General features: G+C 37.8%; 1 protein-coding gene across 5 annotated transcripts; it reads left to right on the plus strand.

The window, feature by feature from the left end:
• Positions 1-11: 11 nt before the first annotated feature.
• STRADB (STE20 related adaptor beta) lies at positions 12-21,178 on the plus strand. 5 transcript variants are annotated; one of them, XM_049887851.1, is made up of 12 exons: positions 12-305; positions 3,413-3,518; positions 5,235-5,315; positions 9,468-9,567; positions 12,372-12,493; positions 13,713-13,821; positions 14,954-15,077; positions 16,307-16,478; positions 16,776-16,880; positions 17,466-17,710; positions 18,391-18,433; positions 20,312-21,178. In XM_049887851.1, exons 2-12 carry the CDS (start codon positions 3,507-3,509, stop codon positions 20,330-20,332), a joined length of 1,134 nt encoding a protein of 377 aa, XP_049743808.1. In that variant the 5' UTR covers positions 12-305; positions 3,413-3,506; the 3' UTR covers positions 20,333-21,178. The 5 variants fall into 5 exon arrangements, with proteins under 5 accessions (XP_049743808.1, XP_049743806.1, XP_049743810.1 ...); XM_049887849.1 differs by lacking the exon at positions 20,312-21,178 and adding an exon at positions 18,962-20,075; XM_049887853.1 differs by lacking the exon at positions 20,312-21,178 and adding an exon at positions 19,397-20,076 and having other exon boundaries at positions 13-305.
• The last annotated feature ends 255 nt before the right edge of the window (positions 21,179-21,433 follow it).

Here is a 21,433-nt window from a genome sequence, read left to right on the forward strand (position 1 = left end):
GGCTCGAGGGCCCCGCCCCCTCGTGGCCGGACTCTGAGGTGGGAGGCGGGGCCGCGACCCGGGGCCGGGGTGGGGCGAATCCCGTCCCCGCGGGTTGCCTGGGGCAGGGGCAGAGTTCCAGGCCGACGGCCCCTGTCGCTGTCGTGCCCGACCTCCTGCGCCCCCAGGCTCACGAGGGAACGGGCCTCGGACACTAGCCTGGCCCCTCCGCGGGCCGGGATTCCAGGTTCCTGGGGTCCCGCGACCACCCCGGCCCCGCGCCGCAGGCCTCCTGAAGAGAGTCGCTGGCTGTGGTCGCCGCCAGGGTAATGAGGGGAGGCCGATTCGGGGCGGGGAAGGTCCGGAGGCCGGTCGGGGAAGGGAGGGAGCGCGGCTCGGTCCGCACGCGTCCCGAGCAGCCCGAGGCCAGAATTCGCCGCCCCGCCTCGAGCCCGAGGCCGGGTGGCCGCGGAGCCCAGCCAGCAGTCCCGCCCCGCGGGGCGAACGCCCCTGCGCCCCGCGCATCTCCGGATCTGCCGGGAGCCCCGTCGGCCACCCCCAAGCCCGGCCGGGTGGTGGTGGCACCTGCGTGCCGGGTGGGCGGTGCCTGCGAGGGTCGCCTGCGCCAGGTGCGCGGGCCGGAGCGGCCGGTGGCGCCTGTGCCCCCAGCTCTAACCTTTGGCGGCGCTCGTGGCCTGGCGGAGTTCCCAAGCAGAAGAAACTTCCTGGCCCTGGCTCTGTATCTCTTGCCACCGTCTGTGAGTTCGCAGCAGCGTCCTCCAAAAGCCGGACTAGAAAGGAACCTTCTTACAAAATTAGACGCTCAAGCGTCATTCTGTTTTCGGTATTTAGCCTTAGCTTTGCCTTTTCTCCCTCGTGGGTTTGTGTCAAGTACCTTTTTCCTCAAAACTTGATCAGGATTTGTCACACAGCGCCAGGCACCCTGTAGGCGCTCAGTAAATACTTGTTGAAAGCGTGAGTCACGATACCAAGTTTGAAAATTTTTACCGAGCTGTGTGTCGCTATAGTTTTTGTTGATTTTACGGGTTCCCAAGATCACTTTGGAAGTTACTGCAATTTTAAAGTTCAACGAAGGGGATTAAATAGTTATTTTGCATTTCTATAACAATGGTCTCTTTCGTATGCTTAAATTAACTCAAAACCCGACTTTTGTAAATAGATGCACCGTTTGGTGTCCACAGAATGTGTTAACCTATGGGATTAAAGCCTTCGGACAAACCATTCCGTTATGGGACAAATTAAATTGGCTTGTCATAATTAGCTTTTTAGATACAAGGGCAAGGGACCACACTGATGTACTTGTGAACACATGTAGAAATACAGATCTGTTAGGTATGATTTTTTTGAAAAGGATTTATATTCGTACATAGTGCGAGAGCTTGAAGGAGAAAAATGACAGCAAGCCCCTGTGCAGCACTGTATTAACAGGCATAGCTGCTGCCTTGACCTCAAAACGTCTTGTGAAATTATCCCTTAATCATTTTGGCGTATTGAGTGCAAAAACCTCTGGGATTAAACCATCCCATTGGAACAAGCCCTTTAGTACAAACAAGCCTCACAGATTGTGTCTGTTTCTTGTGCGTTTTCCTAATGTAATGGAGTTTGAAGTTTTTTTTTTTTCTGTGAGGAAGAACTTACCAAGTGAGAAAAAGCAAGATACAAAACTGTGATAACCAGAAAATTCAGTTAATAGTGACATCCCTAACCTGTGTGTTGGTGGGAAGGTAAGCTACAAGAGGGCAGGGCCTCAGTCTGTCCTGATCACAAGCGGGGGGCCCCCAGTGTGCAGCACAGTGCCTGGTCCATGCTAGGTGCTCAGTAAACACCTGTGGAATGAATACAGATAGCAATGTAATGACTTTCTGTGGGTGTATAGATTACTAGAATTTTACCAGATCGAAAGATATGAATATTTTTATGGTTATTGAAACATTGCCAACTTGCTCACCAAATGAATTTTACCATTTTGCACTGCCACTCATAATATTTGAGTGTATCTTTCAGGACCTCCTGTCAAGCTCTTCTATTGATACAATGTTTAGTCTTTAGGAGCACTTTGAAGTGGTTTTCATTTGATCTCAACCACCCTGGGAGAGGGACAGGGCAAATATTATTTTTCCCCTTTTTGTAGCACTGCAGACCCCAGTACCTTAAATTGATGATAATGAATGGCAAATGACAGAATACTCAACCTTTCAGGTCCCTCGTCATCCCATTTTCTACCTCTGATTTGTAGTGAACATCCTGAATACACATCTTTCCTCAGAAAAAAAATTGGATATTGCTCTATAATTAATATCTATCGTTTATAAAATTTTTTTCTTTTTTGTTTTACTCACATATTTGCAGATACCATGATCAAATTTGGAGAGTTTATTAAAATAAAATAATGAAGCACAGTTTAGATGAATGAGGTGATATTGGTTAAGTGGAAGAGAACATCCAGCTCTAGCAAATTTAGAACATTGCCACCCTTTCTGTTAGGAAAGATATGGAAACTTCTGGTGGTGTTTTTGGTTTCTGAAGCAATATAGAAGCATCTGAAGAAATTACAGTTTTAAACCTTTTGAGATTATTACTCTATTAAAAAAAGGTGAACATGAGTTATTTTGCATATCTGTTAACAAATTCCAAGAATAGAATTGAGAATTTGAATTATAACATGAAAAATATTCAGCATACAGAATATTTCTTCACATGAAAACAAAAAAAGTTGCATTTATCATTTTTCTAAACATGATATGATGTGTTTCCAAATTTGCTGGTCAGAGATTCCAAATAATTTAAAAGATAATTAATCAGACCAGGGAGCTTTGGAACTTCTTGAAGTTTACTTTATAGGTAGAACCCCTGGAAGTCTTGAGGTACACTTACAAGTGATACCATTTGTATCAAATTGGGTCGAACATTGCTTTCCTATATTCCTTTCACATTTGCCTAGGGTTCTTTTAAAATAGTAGTACAGACAAGATGGGGAAGGAGAAATGCAAGTATATTGAGACTTTGGAAGCATTCAAAGCCTCCCTTCAACTTCACGCTGCTCTTCTGTTATGTTGTCAGATCCAAATAGTGTTCAGTTAACAGAAATGCTCTTTGAAAACACTTAGCAGGAATTGTGTCAGTCCTTGTGTCAAGGGATAGCTGCCTAAATATCAAGTGGGTAAGTGGGGCAAATGGTTAACACGCTCAGCTGCTAACCTGAAAATTGGCGGTTTGAGTTCACCCAGAGGCACCTTGGAGGAAAGGCCTGGTGATCTACTTTCAAAAAATCAGCCATTGAAAATTGTATGGAGCACAGTTCTGCTCTGACACACATGGGCTCACCCTGAGTCAGCAACAGGTTGTTTATGGCAAATAGTTCTTCAAGAAACTTTTATGTAAATCTGAGCATTATTTTGATTTTGTTTTTTAGAGGGGGTATTTCTGCATCTGGAAAGGAAAATAAAACAAAAATCTACTGTGGAATAGGTGTATTTTTGTCACTTTCTATGAACTAAAGCGATTCAATGTCTCTTTTGGTAAGTTTTTTGTTAACATGGATCTAATTTTGTGTCATTAGAGTAGTTAAATATTAGTGCAGAATCATACAAAAGGCATGTTCTGATTGGATATTCTTATGAGTTGTTTTGACCTCAATGACTTCTGGCCTTGAGAAGTAAATTAAACTCTTATTGAGATGTCTCTTTCAAAAAGAGCTTCTCCTCTACCTTTCTGACATACTCATTATTCTTTTCCTTTATCCCTTTTTTCTCAGACATGTGATGTACCTAGATATGCCTCCCCCATCCAGTTAGCTATGCCTTCTTCTTTAAATCTTCCAAAAATTCCTTTTACAAATCTTCGTCTGAGTAAAGGCAAGCAAAATTGTGTTAAAAATAAGCCCCTTAACTTAACAACCACCAAAAAACATTTGAATCAATGTGTAATAAGATGTATAGATGCCAGCTTGTTTGCTGTTTACATTATATCCATGGTGTTCACTTTAAATCAAATAAAAATTCGGGGTAAATGTTGCAAAGAATTGATAAATACCAAATATGTAGGTAACATAACTCGTAGTTATTTTCAATTAAAAAGCAGCAATAAGTATCTTTAGCTATTTCAAAAACTGTTTTATTGTGAATGTTACCCTAGATAAACCAGTAAAACTTTGCAAAGGAGTCTGTTCTACAGCTGCCTTGACATTGTTAGCTTCTGTCCTTCAGGGTGAGTTTTATGTAAAACAATAGAAATATATACCAAATTATTGTGGTAGACTGATAACGTATACAAGTTGTGAGAGTCCAACTTAAACTATCAGTGATAGAGACTGAGAAAGTGAGAAGTTTGATTAGTGAGAAATTTTGGCATATTTTAAAAGAAAAGTTTGACTTCTAAGTAACTGACCATAAAGGGTTGTCAGGTAGGCATATTGATGGACTTACTTTAAGAGACTCGTTTGATATTAGTACATTAATGTTCATATAAAAATGACTGTTCATGAGATACTTGAAAATAATTTATTATAAAAGTTCTTTCATAGAATTTGTTTATACTTTTGACATCCGTTTTCTTCCTAAATAGTATAAGGCAAGCTTGGCTCTACTACTTGAAGATGTGATAAATCACATGTAAATGTTACATTTGTATATTGGCAATATGCTATAATAGGACCACGGGTCATAGTGCAGGAAATTTTAAGTTGTGGTCATGGAAATATGTCTCTTTCTTTTAATTTGCTTTGAGTTGGAGTTAGAAATGTTTATCACCTTAAGAAACAAAATTGGTTCCAAATATACTCAATATGTGGTTTAATGTAGACAAAAATGGTTCCTACACTTAAGAAGAAAAAAATCTGAGAATCAAAATAAAAATGATTATAATGAGTACAAGCAAAATATTTGTTAAATATTCAGAAGAAAACTTCACAGATGATGAGAGAGTTAAAAATTAACATGAGCAGTAAAAATGAATTGATGTGACTTGTAAAGAAGAGAGGGCAAGGATCAGAGATAGCACCAAGTAAAACTATTAACGGATGAGAAGTTTGTCTTCTGCACACGCAGCCCCTTCTCCCTTCTGCCCCATGTGGAGTACCTCCACTGCATGGATTCTGGCTTCAGTTCTAGGTACCTGTATGCTGCCCTTTCTCTCTGTTCCCGACCCCAGTTAACAGATCTTTTTGTATCCATGCACCACCCATATTTACCTTGTGACTTATTCTTCACTTACTTAGTGCATTTCTAAATTCCCAGGATTGTTTTTGTACTTCACGAACACGAGTTGAATCACTCAGACCTGAAAAACAGTCTGAAACCAGTATCCATCAATACTTGGTAAGAAAATGGTTCACTACAATTACTGTTCCTCCTTTGCCTTCTGCAATACCATTCACTCCTGTTTCTCCTAATCTCTTTTTCTGTATAGTGTCATTTACTGTTCTTCTTTCTGTACTCCTGCTGTTCACTAAGATTCTGCAATTGGCCTCTTCTTTTCTGCCTAAATCAGCTCTCCCTAAGTAGTTTCACCTATTCCTATGGCTTTAGTTGCACAAATTTCAGATCGTCCTGTAGCTTTCCCAGGTTTCCTTCTGGCTATGCAGGAGCCCTGGGAGCAAGCCGGATTGATGATTATCAAATTTTACTTGTATCCTCAGACTCCTTCCTGGGCACCAGACATGTCTGGAATACCTCTCATTTGGATTTTTCAAAGGCATTTCCATTCAGTTTGATTAAAACTTAAATCTTCTTTTAAATCTCACCAGCCCATTGTATTCATGCTGTAGGTAATGAAAACTCATCTACTAAAAAAAAAAAAAAAAAAACTAAGTCACCCCAAATATACATTTGGGAGCTACCCTCACTCTGCTTCTGCCTCTACATTTAGCTATACACCAAGACTTATGAGTCTGTCTCTGAAATGCCCTTAAGTCCATGTCTTCCTTCACATGACCCTGCTACAACTCAAGCCTCATCATCTCTCACCTGGACTTCTGCAGGTAGATTTATTGCCTCTAATCTTCTAAACACACTGCAGCCTTTCCCTACCACTCAGATCAGTTTTCATCCCTGCTATCAGTATAAGTCTGGTTACGTCCCTTTCCAACTTCAAAACTTCCATTGGCTTCCTAAAGCCTGTGGGATAAAGTCTGAACTTCTTGGCATGGTATATTGTTGTCAGTTGCCGTCAAATTGTGTGGAATCTAACTTTTGAGCTTCATTTCTCGCCACTGACCCTGGGCACATAATATTCTGTCTTGCTTGAAATACTTTTCTCCTTCTGTCTCGTAAATTCTTCTTCACCCATAATGAGTTGGCTTGCATATCACATCTCTGAAGCCTTTCCTCTTGCAGCTTTTATTTCATTATGCTCCCACTTACCTTAGACATTCCTGTAAAAGGGCAGTTACCGTATTATCTCACAATGGTGTATATGTCTTTCCACTATAACGTGATCCTAATGAAAGCAGGCATCCTGCCTTATTCATCTTTATCTCCTTTGGGCAATCTCTGATACATAGTCATTATTAAATAATTTTTAAAGGAACATGCTTAGGAATCTATTTCTTTCTCTAGGATATTCCTGCCCCCACCCCTTAATCCTTGCTTTATACTACAAAATGGAGCCTGCCTTGAAAATGCTTATTTGCTATAAAATAAACCCAATTAATCCTGTATGTAACTTATCCTGGTTCTGCCTTCAGTTGTCTTTATATGTGTCATTTTAGTTTTCATTCACTAATACTCTGGAGTCTTCTAGTCATCTGTCCTTCTGTATGATAGGATGTAGTATCCAACCCTAGTTTTCATTCAAGTACTACGCTTCAGGTTGAGGTAGCATTCAGAGACACGTTTGTTGTTGTCCCTGTGCTGTTAGCAAGAGAGAGGCCTAGAACTTGAGAAACTTCTGTAGGTGCTATGTGAATCTTTCAAACCTCCATGTTAGAGCCATTTTATATTTTAAGCAGCTAAATTTCCCACCTCTGTCTGTCATTGGAATTAGACTAGAATCTTAAATGTGGGAAGCAAAATTATAACCTGTCTGAAGTCTCTTGTGGAGAAATAAATCGGAGATGTTGTATAATGTAAGTTGACACCAGGCTGGAGACTGGCTTCCGGTGAGTGGAGAAACTTTCCTTGGCTCTCCCTGAGCCATGCTTAATAACACCATTTGTTGTCTTTTATTTGGACAACTTGTAGTTCTCCATTGGCCTGGACCCTATAGACAGGATTAAATTTTGTATTAAAGTGTCATCCTTGGAGGACATTTCTGGCTTTCAAATGATTTGTGTCTCCTATGACTTTTGAGGAGCCCTGGTGGCACAGTGGCTAAAAACTTGAAGGAGCCCTGGTAGCACTTGGCTGCTGACCAAAAGGTTAGTGGTTCAAACCCACCAGGCCCTGTACAGGAGAAAGCAGTCTGCTTCCATTAAAGATATTCGGAAAAGCCTCGGGAACCCCATGGGGCATTTCTACCCTGTCCTGTAGGGTCGCTATGAGTCAGAATAGACTCTACGGCAGTGGGTTAAAGGGTTATAACTTTGGAAACCCCTCTAACTGCAGAAAAGCCCATTTTCTATAATTAACCTTTATAGACTGCAATGCTTGAGTTCAGCTGCTGCCTTTAAATAATATATTTTTGGCATTGTGGTAATTCCCTAAAGGCCATCTAGTCCTATTTCCAACCCATGCAGGAATGTTCTCTACAATATTTCTGAGGGTTGTAGAGCTCAAATAGGAGAAAGAGCTCTGTCACAGCAAATAATAGTGTAGAAGGGTATTTTTCACCACAAGTTAAAGCCCAACCGGATCTCTCCAAAAGCACTTCACACGGTGCCATTTACTGCCTTGGTTATGGAACCAGGATTCAATTTCTGTTCCTCAGACTCTCAGGATCAGAAACTGGATTTTGTCAGCAAACTCAAAGTGAATCCATGTCTCAGCACAAGATCCATATTAACCAAGCTCATTAGAGTGATACATAAACCCACAGTGTTATAGATACAGTTTTCTTAAAGTGCATCATGAATCCATTCTTTCCTTACAGTAAAGTTCCATGGGAAACCAAATCCTTATTAGAAGCAGTTTAATTTATAATGAAGAACTAATGCCAGGTAACAAAGTACTTGAAACTCGCATCATGGTACTTTTCTTTTTTTGTAAGCAGACCTTTGTGGGCATCAAATGACCACCTACTTGCTGATCATGAAATCAAAACAGAGGAATACAAATAAATTAAAGTTTAAAGACATATATCTGGGAAGGCCTCATGGGTATTTCTCCACCCAGGGGGTGTTCTCTTCAACCAAGCTACAAAAGTTAAAGCTTCAAAGGTTAGGTTCCCTCTCCATGGACAGTGTGTGGCCAGTGTTCTTCTTTCCATCTCTTAAAACATTCTTTAAGCCTGAGTTTGTCTGAAGACTACCTGTTCTAAAGAAACTAAGTTGATGTACTTAGATTTTTCTTTTCTTTCTTCATTGGGGTTATATCCAATTGTATAATTACTTTTTATAATCTTTCATCACTCTTGAACAAAATTCTCCTTCAGGATCTTTACCAGGGGCTCAAGATTACTATCTTAAAAGTTTATGGAACATGTAATCTTTCCTTCACTGTTTAAAACTCCATCTCTTTCTCCTAATTAAAAGTGATCAAGGATGTGAAAAGTAATTAGCACAATTCCTAGCACATAGTAATGTAATTTTTTCCCGCTCTTCCTTCTCCCCACCTTGGAGGCAGTAACAAGATTCCTGCCACCTGTTGGTGCCTGTAAAAGCTCCTAAGTGCCCTTTGGGGCACTGGTGTCCTTTGTGAGCTCTTCATGGCTATCATATTCCCAGTGGTTTAGGCCTCTTCTTTCTCGTGTGTGTGTCTTAATTCATTGCCACTATATTCTTGTTAGTATTTTCCTGCACCTTAACATTTTTAGAATCCTCTTTCTTTCTGACCTCCCTTCTGATTTATTTCATCTTGTGGAAAATTTCTTCAGCAATTTTAATATGCTGCAGCGTATTGTTCCTTAAATTTTAACACCTCCATAAGCAGAGCAGGTACCTTGTATGTGTAATGGATATAGCTGGCAACTACTTTAACCAAGAGCACAAGCATAGAGTATTCCTCACAGATCCCTGAAGCTCTTTCCTTGATATATTTATCACATACCCTGATGAATTTTACCAGCCATTCTGAGCTCCTCCTAAATATGCTTACTGGAAATTGCACTGGGAAGTCTTCCTTGTTACCTATAAATCTGCTTTTCTTGTCCTTTTCCCCTTTATGGGCTAATAACTTTCTAACATCAATCATTAACAATAAACTCCTTTTGGATCTTAAAACAGTCTTGGAAGCTATCTTTTAATGCCTTTCTAATGAGCATGTATGTGTTTGAAAATACAGTATCAGTATTGTGTATGGGGCAGGATGGGGGACAAAATTGGGGAACCAAAAAAGTTTATACCTATCTTGTATTCATCTTTTAAAAAACTGCAGGTTGATGAGCCAACCCTCTCCCAGTTACCTCTGTCTGCTGGAGCCAGTGAAGTGATAAATTCCACTAATGTTTCTCACTATGAACTTCAAGTGGAAATAGGTAATCATCCTGGAATTAACATAAATTGGACCTTCATTATTAGAAATTGATGACAAAAAGATCATTTTATAAGCAGGTATATTTTTCTTGTCACCTGCAGCATAAAACTAAATGTTAACTGTGTCAGTCAAATGGACCCATTAATTTGTGTCTGTCCTAAAATAGTAGCCTAGATGTTTCTCAAGATTACTGTCTCAAATTTTTACTTTCCCAAGAAGTATTTTAGAGAAGGAAGATACTAAATAATCTATAAATATTCGTTATCTGTAGGGTGTTTTTTTGTGTGTGTGGGCATATTCTAATTTTATTGATATAATTTATACTGAGTAAGAATTAAAATCAATCATATGAATCTTTTCAAGTCATGGTCCTTTAATCAAATCACTTTCTTTTTAACTTAAAGACTAACTAAAACCTTATTTGTAGTAGAAACCTTTCTCAGCTTGGAACAGAATGGATTATTGATTATAACTACATATAAGTTACTGAGTTTTATAAGAAACATTTGCTCTGAATACTCAGAAACATGTACTAAATACTACGAACCAGATACTATGCTAAGTGCTAAAGATATAAAGGTGTGTAAAACACCTATAGAGCTCGTATCTTCTCAGGGAAAGTGAATGAGTAAGATAGCTTTGTTATACACTAGTGAGTACGGTAGCAGAGATGTGTGCTAAGTTTTATGGGAACAGAGAAGATGGAGCATCCAACCAGACACCTCTGGAAGTTAGGAAAGATGGCAAGAAGAAGATGGATTTTGAAGAATGAGGAAAAGTCTACCAGATGTTCTAGTCAGTATAAACAACAGATACCAATCCTGGCTAACTTAAGCAGAAAAGAAATTTTATGAACAATATTGCTAACTCACCGAATAATTGGCTAGAAAAATAGACTTGGAAGAAATGAAATGGAATGGAGTGACTAGAACCATAGCCAGGGCCATAACATAGGAGCAGTCTAGGTAAGGGTACTACCTAGGAGAGTACTTCCACCATCAGACACTGGACCCCACTGCAGTGAGTTCTGACCGACCTTGCTGCTTTATGTCACTCACTTCATCCTCCTGTGGCCAAGCTTAGGTCACATGCCAGGGTCAGGGAGAACAAGAATCCGGCCATTTCTAAAATACCATATGGTGCTAAATTCCTCAAACTTGGAAAGGAGGTTCAGATAATACCAATCCAAAAAAAAAAAAGTTTACTTCAGTAAATGACTGAGGAAGGCTGCTTAGTGGAGGAATATCACGTAGTTCCTATGAGTAGAGGCGGGAGCAAGAAGAAAGTAGGCAGTGGTGGGAAGGCAGGCTGTGAAGGGCTTCTTTTGATGTGTTTAGAAGTTCAGATTCTTTCTTCCTGCCCCCCACTGCCTAAGGCAGTGGTGGTGACATTGGAGAGGATGGGGTGAATTTAAAATTAATTTCATTTCAAAGATAAAACTGACATAATTTGGTGACTGTGGAAACAACTAACATTAAGAAAAAAAAAGTTGCCATCAAGTCAGTTCTGACTCATAGCGACAATGTAGGACAGAGTAGGACTACCCCTGTTGGTTAGCAGCTAATCTCTTAACCACTGTGCCACCAGGGCTTATTTATTAGGTACCTATTGGCAGTGGGCTGGGCTATTAATTGATGCCACTCTAGAGTAGATGTTTCAAATTTTAAAAAAGTGACAATACCAAATGCTGGTGAGTGTATCGAGCAACTATAGCTCTCTCACGTTTCCTGTAGGAATACAAAATGGTTGAGTCACTTTCGAAAACAGTTTAGCAACTTCTTATAAGGTTAAATATGTATTTACCATATGACCAAGTAATCTTATCTCTTCGGTTTTGCCAAGAGATATGAAAACATATGTCTGCATAAAGACCTGTACAGGAATGTTTCTTGTGGCTTTGTTGATAGTCACCAAAAACCAGAAAAAACCTAAGTGTCCATCAACTTGTGAATGGATAATTAAGTTGCGGTATATCCATACAGGAGCCCTGGCGGCACAGGGGTTAAGAGCTCAGCTGCTAACCCAAAGGTTGGCAGTTGGAATCCATCAGCCGCTCCTTGGAAACCCTGTGGGGCAGTTCTACTCTGTCCTAGAGGGTGAGTGTGACTCGGAATCCGACTCCTATATGGCCATTATGAGTCAGAATCAACTTGATGGCAACAGGTTTTATATCCAAACAATGGGTTACTATTCAGCAATAAAAAGAAACTAACTACTGATACATACAACAACATAGATGAATCTCAAAAGCGTTAGGCTCAGTAAAAGAGGCCAGACACAAAAGGCTCCATTCTTTATAATTGTGTTTATGTGACACAGGCAAAGCTCAAGGGACAAAAGTCAGATCAGTGGTTACCGGAACTGGGAGCAGGGTAGGGGTTTGCTGAATAGCATTCCATTGTTTGAGTATATCACAATTTGTTTATCAAGTTTTAGTCATTAAAATAGGGGTGTAGTGGTGTCTCATTGTGGTTTTCGCTTGTATTTCTCTGTGTTGAACATCTTTCCATGTGCTTAGTGGCTATCTTTTTTTGTGATTGTATAATTTTTTTTTTTATATTCAATCTTCTGCCTAATTTTTTTAACTGAAATGTTTGTCATCTTATTATAGAGTTAAGAGTTCTTTATATGTTTTGTATAGAAGTGTTTTGTCATATGTATTGTGAATGCTTTCTCCCAACCAGTGGCCTGCATTTTCATTTTAACAGTGTCATTTGAAGAGCAGAAGTTTTTTATTTTGATCAAGTCTAAATTCTCATTATTTTCTTTTATGCTTGCTAACATGAGTTTTATGTCTGGTTACAGGAAGAGGATTTGACAACTTGACTTCTGTCCACCTTGCAAGGCACACTCCTACAGGAATGTTGGTGACTGTAAAAATTACAAATCTGGAAAACTGCACTGATGAACGCCTAAAAGCTTTACAGGTAACAATACAAAAAAAAAAAAAAAATACATTTAATGTAACATCTATTTGAAGAAACTACATCTCTAAAAACTTTTTACCCAAATTTGTAATGCTTCTTTCTGTTAGCAAAAGGTAAATTTCTTCTTCCTAATTAACATGCAGCTGTAGAATTGGAAAGAATACTTGGAAGCCAAATCTATTACATGAAAAGACAAATGTGTTCAAATTTTAGGTGCCTGTTAGTAACTACTATTAATAAGGAATTAATAAACTAGGAATTAATAGTTACTATTAATTCCTTTAAGGAGCCCTGGTGGTACAGTGGTTAAAGCACTCGGCTGCTAACTGAAAGGTTAGCAGTTTGAACCCGCCAGCTGCTCCACAGGAGAAAGATGTGGCAATCTGCTTCTGTAAAGATTTACAGCGTTGGAGACCCTACAGGGAAGTTCTTTGTCCTATAGGGTCACTATGAGTCAGAATTGACTCTACAGTAATGAGTATTAATTCCTTCAAATGAATACCATACCAGAACGCTAGTCTGGATATTCACAACACTACTAGTCAGTCAGTCCAGTCACAAATAATCATATAGGAAAAGTAGAAAAAACAAAAGCAAACATTTTGTTTTTCATCCAATTAAACAAAATTAAATTGATAAATTTTACCAGAATCGCATTTCAAGAATATTATAATACCATTTTTAGTGCCACTAATCCTTTTTGATATAAAGAGGGAAAGGATATTGTTTCAACATTGTCCAATTTTGTAAATATTTGTATGTGCACATACATATGCACAGGAAAAAAGACTGGAAAAAACTACACCAAAATGTTAACAGTGGTTCTCTGTGATATAACTGTGTTCATCTCTGTTAGAAACAACTTTATCTTTTATTTTTATGTATTTTTAAATTTGTCTATAGTAAGAACATAGTATACTTATTAAGAGCATGGCCTTTGGAATCAAACTGAGTTCACAGCTCTCTTCCACTTAATTAACTCCATGCTCCTAGACAAGTTTTCTAACTTATTTCTAAGCTTCCACTTCTGTAACGTGGGAATAAGAATATCTCATGTTTCATGTAGCGGTTGTGAGGTTTAGAGGGCTGAAAGCAGTAAGAAGAGTGCTTAGTACTAATAAGCTCTCACTGAGTACCAGCCATCACTACTACTGTTATTCATCATAAAGGAAACAAAGGATTGTTTTTAAATGCCTTGTCTCTTCTGTGTCTATCCTAGAAATCACTAATTCTATCCCACTTGTTCCGGCACCCCAATGTTACAACTTATTGGACAGTTTTCACTGTTGGCAGCTGGCTTTGGGTTATTTCTCCATTTATGGCCTATGGTAAGGAAACTGGTTTTAGATAAAATAACTCATTGTTTAGCACGGATGCTGTAATTCTAAGGGTGGGTGAGATCTTAAATTTATAGTTTATTACTTTTAATTTATAAATATAATGGCCAATTTTAGATTTCATGGCATATTTCTATTTCTGGATCATGTTGAATTTTATTTTTCACAAAAGCGTAGAATGTATATGACGATCAGTGAAACCATCACTGCTTCTCCAAGCATTCTGTGCCTTTGCCCAAGCTGTCTCTACTCCCTTGGTTTCCTTATTCTGTCAGTAGAGAGCTACCATTATTTTTCAGGCAGTAGTAGTGTTTTCCTCCTGTGCACAGTCTCTTGTCTCTCTTTCACTGCATTGTAAAGTCATTTCGCGGCATCATAAACATCTGTGCCAGTCTCTCTCACTGCATTGTAAAGTCATTTCACTGCATTGTAAGCCTCTGTGCCTGTCTCCCTCACTGCATTGTAAAGTCATTTCACTGCATTGTAAGCCTCTGTGCCAGTCTCTCTCACTGCATTGTAAAGTCGTTTCACGGCATTGTAAGCCTCTGTGCCTGTCTCCCTCACCGCATTGTAAAGTCATTTCACGGCATTGTAAACGTCTGTGCCTGTCTCCCTCATTGCATTGTAAAGTCATTTCACGGCATTGTAAGCATCTGTGCCTATCTTCCCTCACTGGAGTTGAGCTTCTTGAGGGCTGGGATCATGTTTGTATTTTTCATTTTGCTATCCGCAGTGCTCACATAATACCTAGCACAAAATTAAAAAAAAAAAAAAAAATTTTTTTGCGCATAATGGGGTTCACTAAATGTGTCGAATGAATGGATTTTAGAGCTTTGATTTGTAAGACAGTTTTTACGAATTGACTCTGAATTAAAAATACACACACTATGTATTAAGTCATATTGAAAAATTGATAACTCTTAAAATCTCTAGGGAATCATTAGAAAAAATCTTTTTAAAGATTCTCGAAGGAAAATTACCTTTGCGTAAGAAAGTAATTAGACTCCAGAAATTAACAGGTGTGTGTGTGTGTGTGTTTGTAGGTTGAAAAGAACATTTAAAGCATAGCTGGAAGCAAAATTACTTTCAGTGTTCATCTAAAGATTTGAGGGGTTTCTTTCAGGTTCAGCAAGTCAACTCTTGAAGACTTATTTTCCTGAAGGAATGAGTGAAACTTTAATAAGAAACATCCTCTTTGGAGCAGTGACAGGGTTGAACTATCTGCACCAAAATGGCTATATTCACAGGTAATTACTTATTTGTATTTTACAAAATAAAAGAATTTTAAGAGAAGAAATCTTTTAGAGAATTTTTAGGAAGGCACAGCTGAGTGTTAGAGAGGCAGGATAGCCCGCTCAGAAACAAAGATTGAAGAAGGAAGAGGCCAGAAGGTGCAGTGGTTGCTGACGTTTTATGTTCATTCACCAGGAAGATTCAGAGCACCTCCTCTGTGCCAAGCACTGTGCCGGGTGCTGGGGTGGGTGCCTACCCTCAACCTTCAACCTAATGAGAGATGTCATAGCCTGCCCAGGGTATAAACTGTAGGGAATGGGATCCTAGGTAGCCAATTTTTGTAAGCAAATAAAAAGTTTCTTTATCTGCTTTAGGTTTATATTATATTTGTATGTACACGTTATAATTAAACCTTTCTTTGATTTCTTAAATATTTTGCAGCACCTTGAGCTTATTATACTAAATATCGTCTTGTTACCAAATTGTAGATGCAGAAGTAATTGGCTGAATGTTAAAAACAGTGCTGTTCTAAGATATACCAAAACCTTGTTTTGCTTCTTAATTAAGTTACTTTTAGATAAGCTTGTTTTCTTATTGTTTGTTTCAGTCTTCTTAAAGCTTTTTGTTGATGTTTTCAACAGCATTCTGGTTAACTGAGGATTTCCGACAGATTGTGCTCTAATTAATCGAGGTTTTATTATACTTTCCCAGACTATTGGCCACCGCACCCTGTTAGTTTCCAGGTTCATTGTTTTAGATGAAATAAACAAAGCTCTTTTATAATTTATTTGACTAAGAAAAAATTTTTTATAAGACATATCTTTATAAATGATGCTATTCAGAGAGGCTGTCTTTTATTGGATAGCATTGCATTTAACTTTAAATTATGACCTCGTGCTTCAAATATTATTTAAGTAACTTTTATAGACTTCTCCTTAGGTATTTTGTAACAGCATCCTAAAATAGTATAATTAATAATTTGATTCTGTTACTTGTTTGAAAAATCTTATCAATTCTAAACATGTAGCTTTCAGTTTTATTTTTCCTTGTTCTAATGCTATGTTAAATAGCTGAAAGAATTTCTTAATTCCTTGAATGCTTCCCATATATATATAGCAGTGTACTGCTATTTTATAAAGAATATTTAATTTCTAAGAGAATAACAGGTTTGTTCTGACTAGAGTTTTATTCTTTCATCATTGGCCAATTTCCTAGTATTTAGGATTGTTTCTTTTTGTTCTAGGAGTATTAAAGCCAGCCATATCCTCATTTCTGGTGATGGCCTAGTGACCCTCTCTGGCCTGTCCCATCTGCATAGTTTGGTTAAGCACGGACAGAGGCATAGGGCTGTGTATGATTTCCCACAGTTCAGCACATCAGTGCAGCCGTGGCTGAGTCCAGAACTACTGAGACAGGTCAGATGTGGCCGTTACATTGGGTTGTCTGTGCGTCTCAAGTGTCTTCTCAGTTTCATTAAAGGACAATCATGCCCTTATATTCAGATCGGTGTATAACCTACTGTGAGACATTTTCCTTTTTCTTGTCAAAAATATCCTGATAGGACTTTTAAAATATATACCATACATTAGATATATCTTAATTTGTCTCTTAGGGTTTTTTTTTTTTTCCCATTGTTGTTCATTTATTAAAAGAGCACATTTAAAAATTGTATTTACACTAAAGGACTTCAAATTAATTGTGTATCTCTACAGGATTTACATGGATATAATGTGAAGTCAGATATTTACAGTGTTGGGATTACAGCATGTGAATTAGCCAGTGGGCGGGTACCTTTCCAGGACATGCACAGGACTCAGGTAAATGCTACTGTATTAAGTTCCTAGTGCTGCTGTATCAAAATATCACAAACTGGGTGGTTTCTAAGAACAGAAATTAATTATCTCACAGTTTTGGAGGGTGGGAGCCTGAGATCAGGGTATTGGCTGTGTTGATTCTTTCCAAGACTTTGAGGGAGAATCTTCCATGCCTCTCTCTGAGCTTTTGGTAACTCCAGGCATTCCTTGGCTTGCAGCTACAGGACACATGGCATTTTCCCCTCCTGTGTCTGTCTTTCTGTGTCCATTCTCTTCTTTTGTAAGGGCAGCACTAAGATTGGATTATGACCTACCCTACTCCAGTGTGACCTCATGTTAACTGATCTATCTTCAAATACCTTATTTCCAAACAAGGTCATATTCATGGGTACTAGGATTTATGACTTTAGCATATCTTTTTGGAGGACACAACAATCCATAACAGCTACTAAAATCCCTAAACTACTAATTTTCTTTCAGAAGATCTCTTTTACTGCAGGTAATTTCTGCTGTATACTATTAGGATCTTTGTTGTTGATTATAGTATTTTGCCAAAAAGGCATTGAAGGAAAATATTCTTTGTTTTAGATGCTGTTACAGAAACTGAAAGGTCCTCCTTATAGCCCATTGGATGTCAGTATTTTCCCTCAGTCAGAATCCAGAATGAAAAATTCCCGATCAGGTATAGACTCTGGGATTGGAGAAAGTGTACTTGTGTCCAGTGGCACTCGCACAGTGAACAGTGACAGACTGCAGACGCCATCCTCAAAAAGTTTCTCTCCTGCCTTCTTCAACTTGGTACAACTCTGTTTGCAACAAGATCCTGAGAAAAGGTAATATTTTGCCTTTAAGCAACACAAAACATATGTGTTGTATATCTTATAGAAACTTTCTGATATTGCCCTTCCAGAGTAATTGAAATCTTTTATTAATCTTTTGGTCAAAAAATGATAGTCTAATCTAGAAAATATCAAAGCTAAAAGCAAGTAGAGACAATGAGGAGATAGGAAGAACACTTGATTCAAAGTCAGAAAACTTGGGTCCAGTCACAGTTATCCCAGTTGCTAGCCAAGTCACCTTGTAAAAGTCACTTAATCTTTCTAGACATAATTACTATATTATGTTAAAACATTTTGGAAACTTCCAAGCAGTATAAAAATGTAAATTGCTGCAACTATAATAATATAAATCATTATTATAAGTATATATTAGTGTTAGCATTATTGAAAACAAGGTGTGTCTCATTTATCTTTTTTCAGCCTCTTAGTGTCTAATGAATGCCCAGTAAATGTTTGGGTGTGGATTAATTGAAGGATACCTTTAGAATGAATTCTTCCCGTTAGTTAAGATTGAATCTGAGAATTGGGCTTCCTGGTGTAATATTCTTTTTCCTTTTAATGTTTTAGTATTGGGCTTTATAGCTATAAATTGTATTTTCTAATTTAGTTTTACACTTAAAATCTACATTCTAATATGTGGTTCTATTCTTTTATAATTTTTTTTAAAATTTCAGACCATCAGCAAGCAGTTTATTGTCCCATGTATTCTTTAAACAGGTGAGCTAATCTATCTTCTGTTGTCTAGATGTGTTTAAATACTATAAAATAATTACTTAATTGCGTTGACTTAATGAGACCTTCAGATTACCAAGATTCTTAATAATAACTTTCTTACAAAATAAAGCTAAAAACAACTCTTCTGGTAGCTCAATTTTTAACTTCCTACAATATTTCGATTCTGCACAACAACGCAACAAAATGAGCAAAAACAAACTGGAGTGTCATCATGTGTTACTGTAGCCTCATTATATTTTTATTAATTTTAAAAACATTTGATTTTTCTGTATTGGTCAGAAATGGTGAAAGGACAAAATAATTCTGATAAACATCACTTTATTTGATTCTTACCTCTTCCTGTTTTCAGATGACCAGAATCAAAGCCATCTTTAGGAAGAATACCCAAAGAAAATTTTAAACACTTTTAACATGATTTTCTTTAAACATTATTTATTACAAAAACAAACAAAAAAAACCTAATGTATTGAATTTATGTACCAGTAGCCTTATTTTAAATTTCTTTAACAGATGAAAGAACAAAGCCAGGATTCAATACTCTCACTGTTGCCTCCTGTTTATAACAAGCCATCAGTAGCAGTGCCTCCTGTGTTACCTTGGACCGAGCCAGAATGTATTTTTCCTGAAGAAAAAGACTCAAACTGGGAATTCTAGGGCTGCCAAATCATTTTACGTCCTATATACTTGACATTTTCTCCTTGCTGCTTTTTCTTCTGTATTGTTAGGTACAAATACCAGAATTATACTTGAAAATACAGTTGGCGCACTGGAGAATCTTATCATTTTAAAGCACTTCCATCCAAAGGGGCCTGAGCTTATAGCTCCTTTGCTTAGTTCAGAGTGCTATCACAACTCCAGGGAAACTTCAGAATTATTAATGTAGTGTCTTCTATTCTTGAATTGTTTTCCCAAGCTGTGACTAACTCCTCTCTTGATTTTTTTCAGTATAACTTTTGAGCCAGTTGATTTCTTCAGCAGTTTGCTGCCTTCAGGGGAATGAGCCCTCGGAGGACAGTGCTTCCAAGTACATCTTTTTCTTCCAGGTTCTCTAGCCTGTATGATCAGCTATTGTTAGACCAACAGGCTAGTTTATCTTGGCACCAAACTCTGTTTGGTAGAAGGGAAAACGTTTATACTTTCCTGTTTCTTCTATTAATACTTACGGTAATGTCAAACTGAGCCTCACTCACATCAAATGATTCACTTGAAATACATAGAGAAGTTATAATTTGCTTTTTTTTAAAAAGGGGCTAGTTAAAGTAACACTTTTCTATGTACATTATCAATCCTAAATCCATGCACCCTGTGGGAGCTCAATAAAGATTTATTGAATTGAGTTTATGCTTTTATTTATTTCCCTGTATGACTTGACAGATTTAAAGCACAGATCCTAATTGATGGTATTACCTTATCAAAAGAGAGATGTTATGTTTCAAAAAGTATGCAGTTTCAGCTGTAGTAAATCCCGGCCTACCTCAGATTTTTTCGCTGGGTACAATCTTATTTAACATGGCAATAAAAGTTATTTAAAGATGATTGTCTTGAAAATACTAAAACTGATGAGACAAATAATACACATATTAATAGGCATTTGAAACACAATCCTATTCATGTTTATTGGCCATTTGAATATCATCTTTCATGATCTAGCTGTTTGATTCTGTTACCGATTTTTCTCTTGGATTCTTTATGTTTTTATTAATTTTTTAAATATATTCTGGATACATGCACTTTATTGGCTGTATGTATTGCAGGTATCTTCTCCCAGCCTCTTTAGTGATGTCTTTTGATCAACAAAAGTTCTTAATTTTAATCTAGCCCAAATTATCAATCTTTCTCATTATATTTCTTCTTTTTCAGTCCTGTTTAAGAAATAGTTAGAACAACCAGATGGTGCCCAGCTACCACCACTGACTGCTCTGACAGGAATCACGATAGAGGGTCCTGAACCAGAGTGGAAGAAAAATGTAGAATAAAATTCAAAATCATACACAAAAAAAAAAACCCACATTTGCTGGTCTCAAAGAGACTGGAGAGACCTTGGGAGTATGACCCTCAGATACCATTTTAACTCAGTACTGAAGACACACCCAAGGTTCACCCTTCAGCCAAAGATTAGACAGGCCTACAGGGCAGTCAATAACACACATGAGGAAAGTGCTTCATAGTTCAGTCATGTATTTGAGACTAAACGGACACAACAGCCCAAAAGCAAAGATGAGAAGGCAGAAAGGGACAGCGAAACTGGCCAAATGGAAACAGGGAACCAAGGATGGAGAAGGGGAGAGTGTTGACATATCACAGGGTTGGCAACCAGTGTCACAGAACAATTTGTGTATTGTTTAATGAGAAACTAATTTATAAACTTTCACCTATGGCATAATTAAAAAAAAAAAAAGAAATAGCTTTGGTTTTCAAAAATATTTTCTTAAATTATCTTCTAGGGCTTTATTATTTTGTCTTTCACATTTAGATGTACAGTCCACCTGGGATTGACGTGTGTGTGTGTGTGTGTGTGTGTGTGTGTGTGTGTGTGTGAGATGAAGAGATCAAGTTTCAGCTTTTTCTATATGGCTGTGAACTGACCAGCGATATTCACTGAAAAGGCCATCTATTTCCTAATGCTCTGTAGTAACACTTGTCATAATTCAAATATTCGTACATGTGTATGTCTGTTTCTGAACTTGGTTCTGTAATTTTAAAACATTTTTTTCAGTGCCATACTGTCACAATTATTACAGCTTTATAATATGTCTTTCTATTGGGTCAGTTTTAATGTCCCCATTTCTTATCTTAGTTATTTTCAACTTCTCTCCTTTTTTTTTTCAGTCTAGCTAAAGGTTTGTCAATTTTATTGATCTTTTCAAAAAACCAACATCTGGTTTTATTGGTTCTATTGTTTTTCTGTTCTCTATTTTGGTTATTTCTGCTCTGATCTTTGTTATTTCCTTCTTTTGGTAGCTCTAGGCTTAGTTTGCTTTT

Source organism: Elephas maximus, chromosome 6, assembly GCF_024166365.1.
Source record: "Elephas maximus indicus isolate mEleMax1 chromosome 6, mEleMax1 primary haplotype, whole genome shotgun sequence".
Lineage (NCBI taxonomy): Eukaryota > Metazoa > Chordata > Mammalia > Proboscidea > Elephantidae > Elephas > Elephas maximus.

Bases quoted from the DNA above. Each gene is read 5' to 3' on its own strand.
- STRADB (XM_049887849.1), top strand. The intron at 12,494-13,712 runs GTAACAATACAA...TGTCTATCCTAG, and splicing joins AACGCCTAAAAGCTTTACAG to AAATCACTAATTCTATCCCA. The intron at 16,479-16,775 runs GTCAGATGTGGC...GTATCTCTACAG, and splicing joins GTCCAGAACTACTGAGACAG to GATTTACATGGATATAATGT.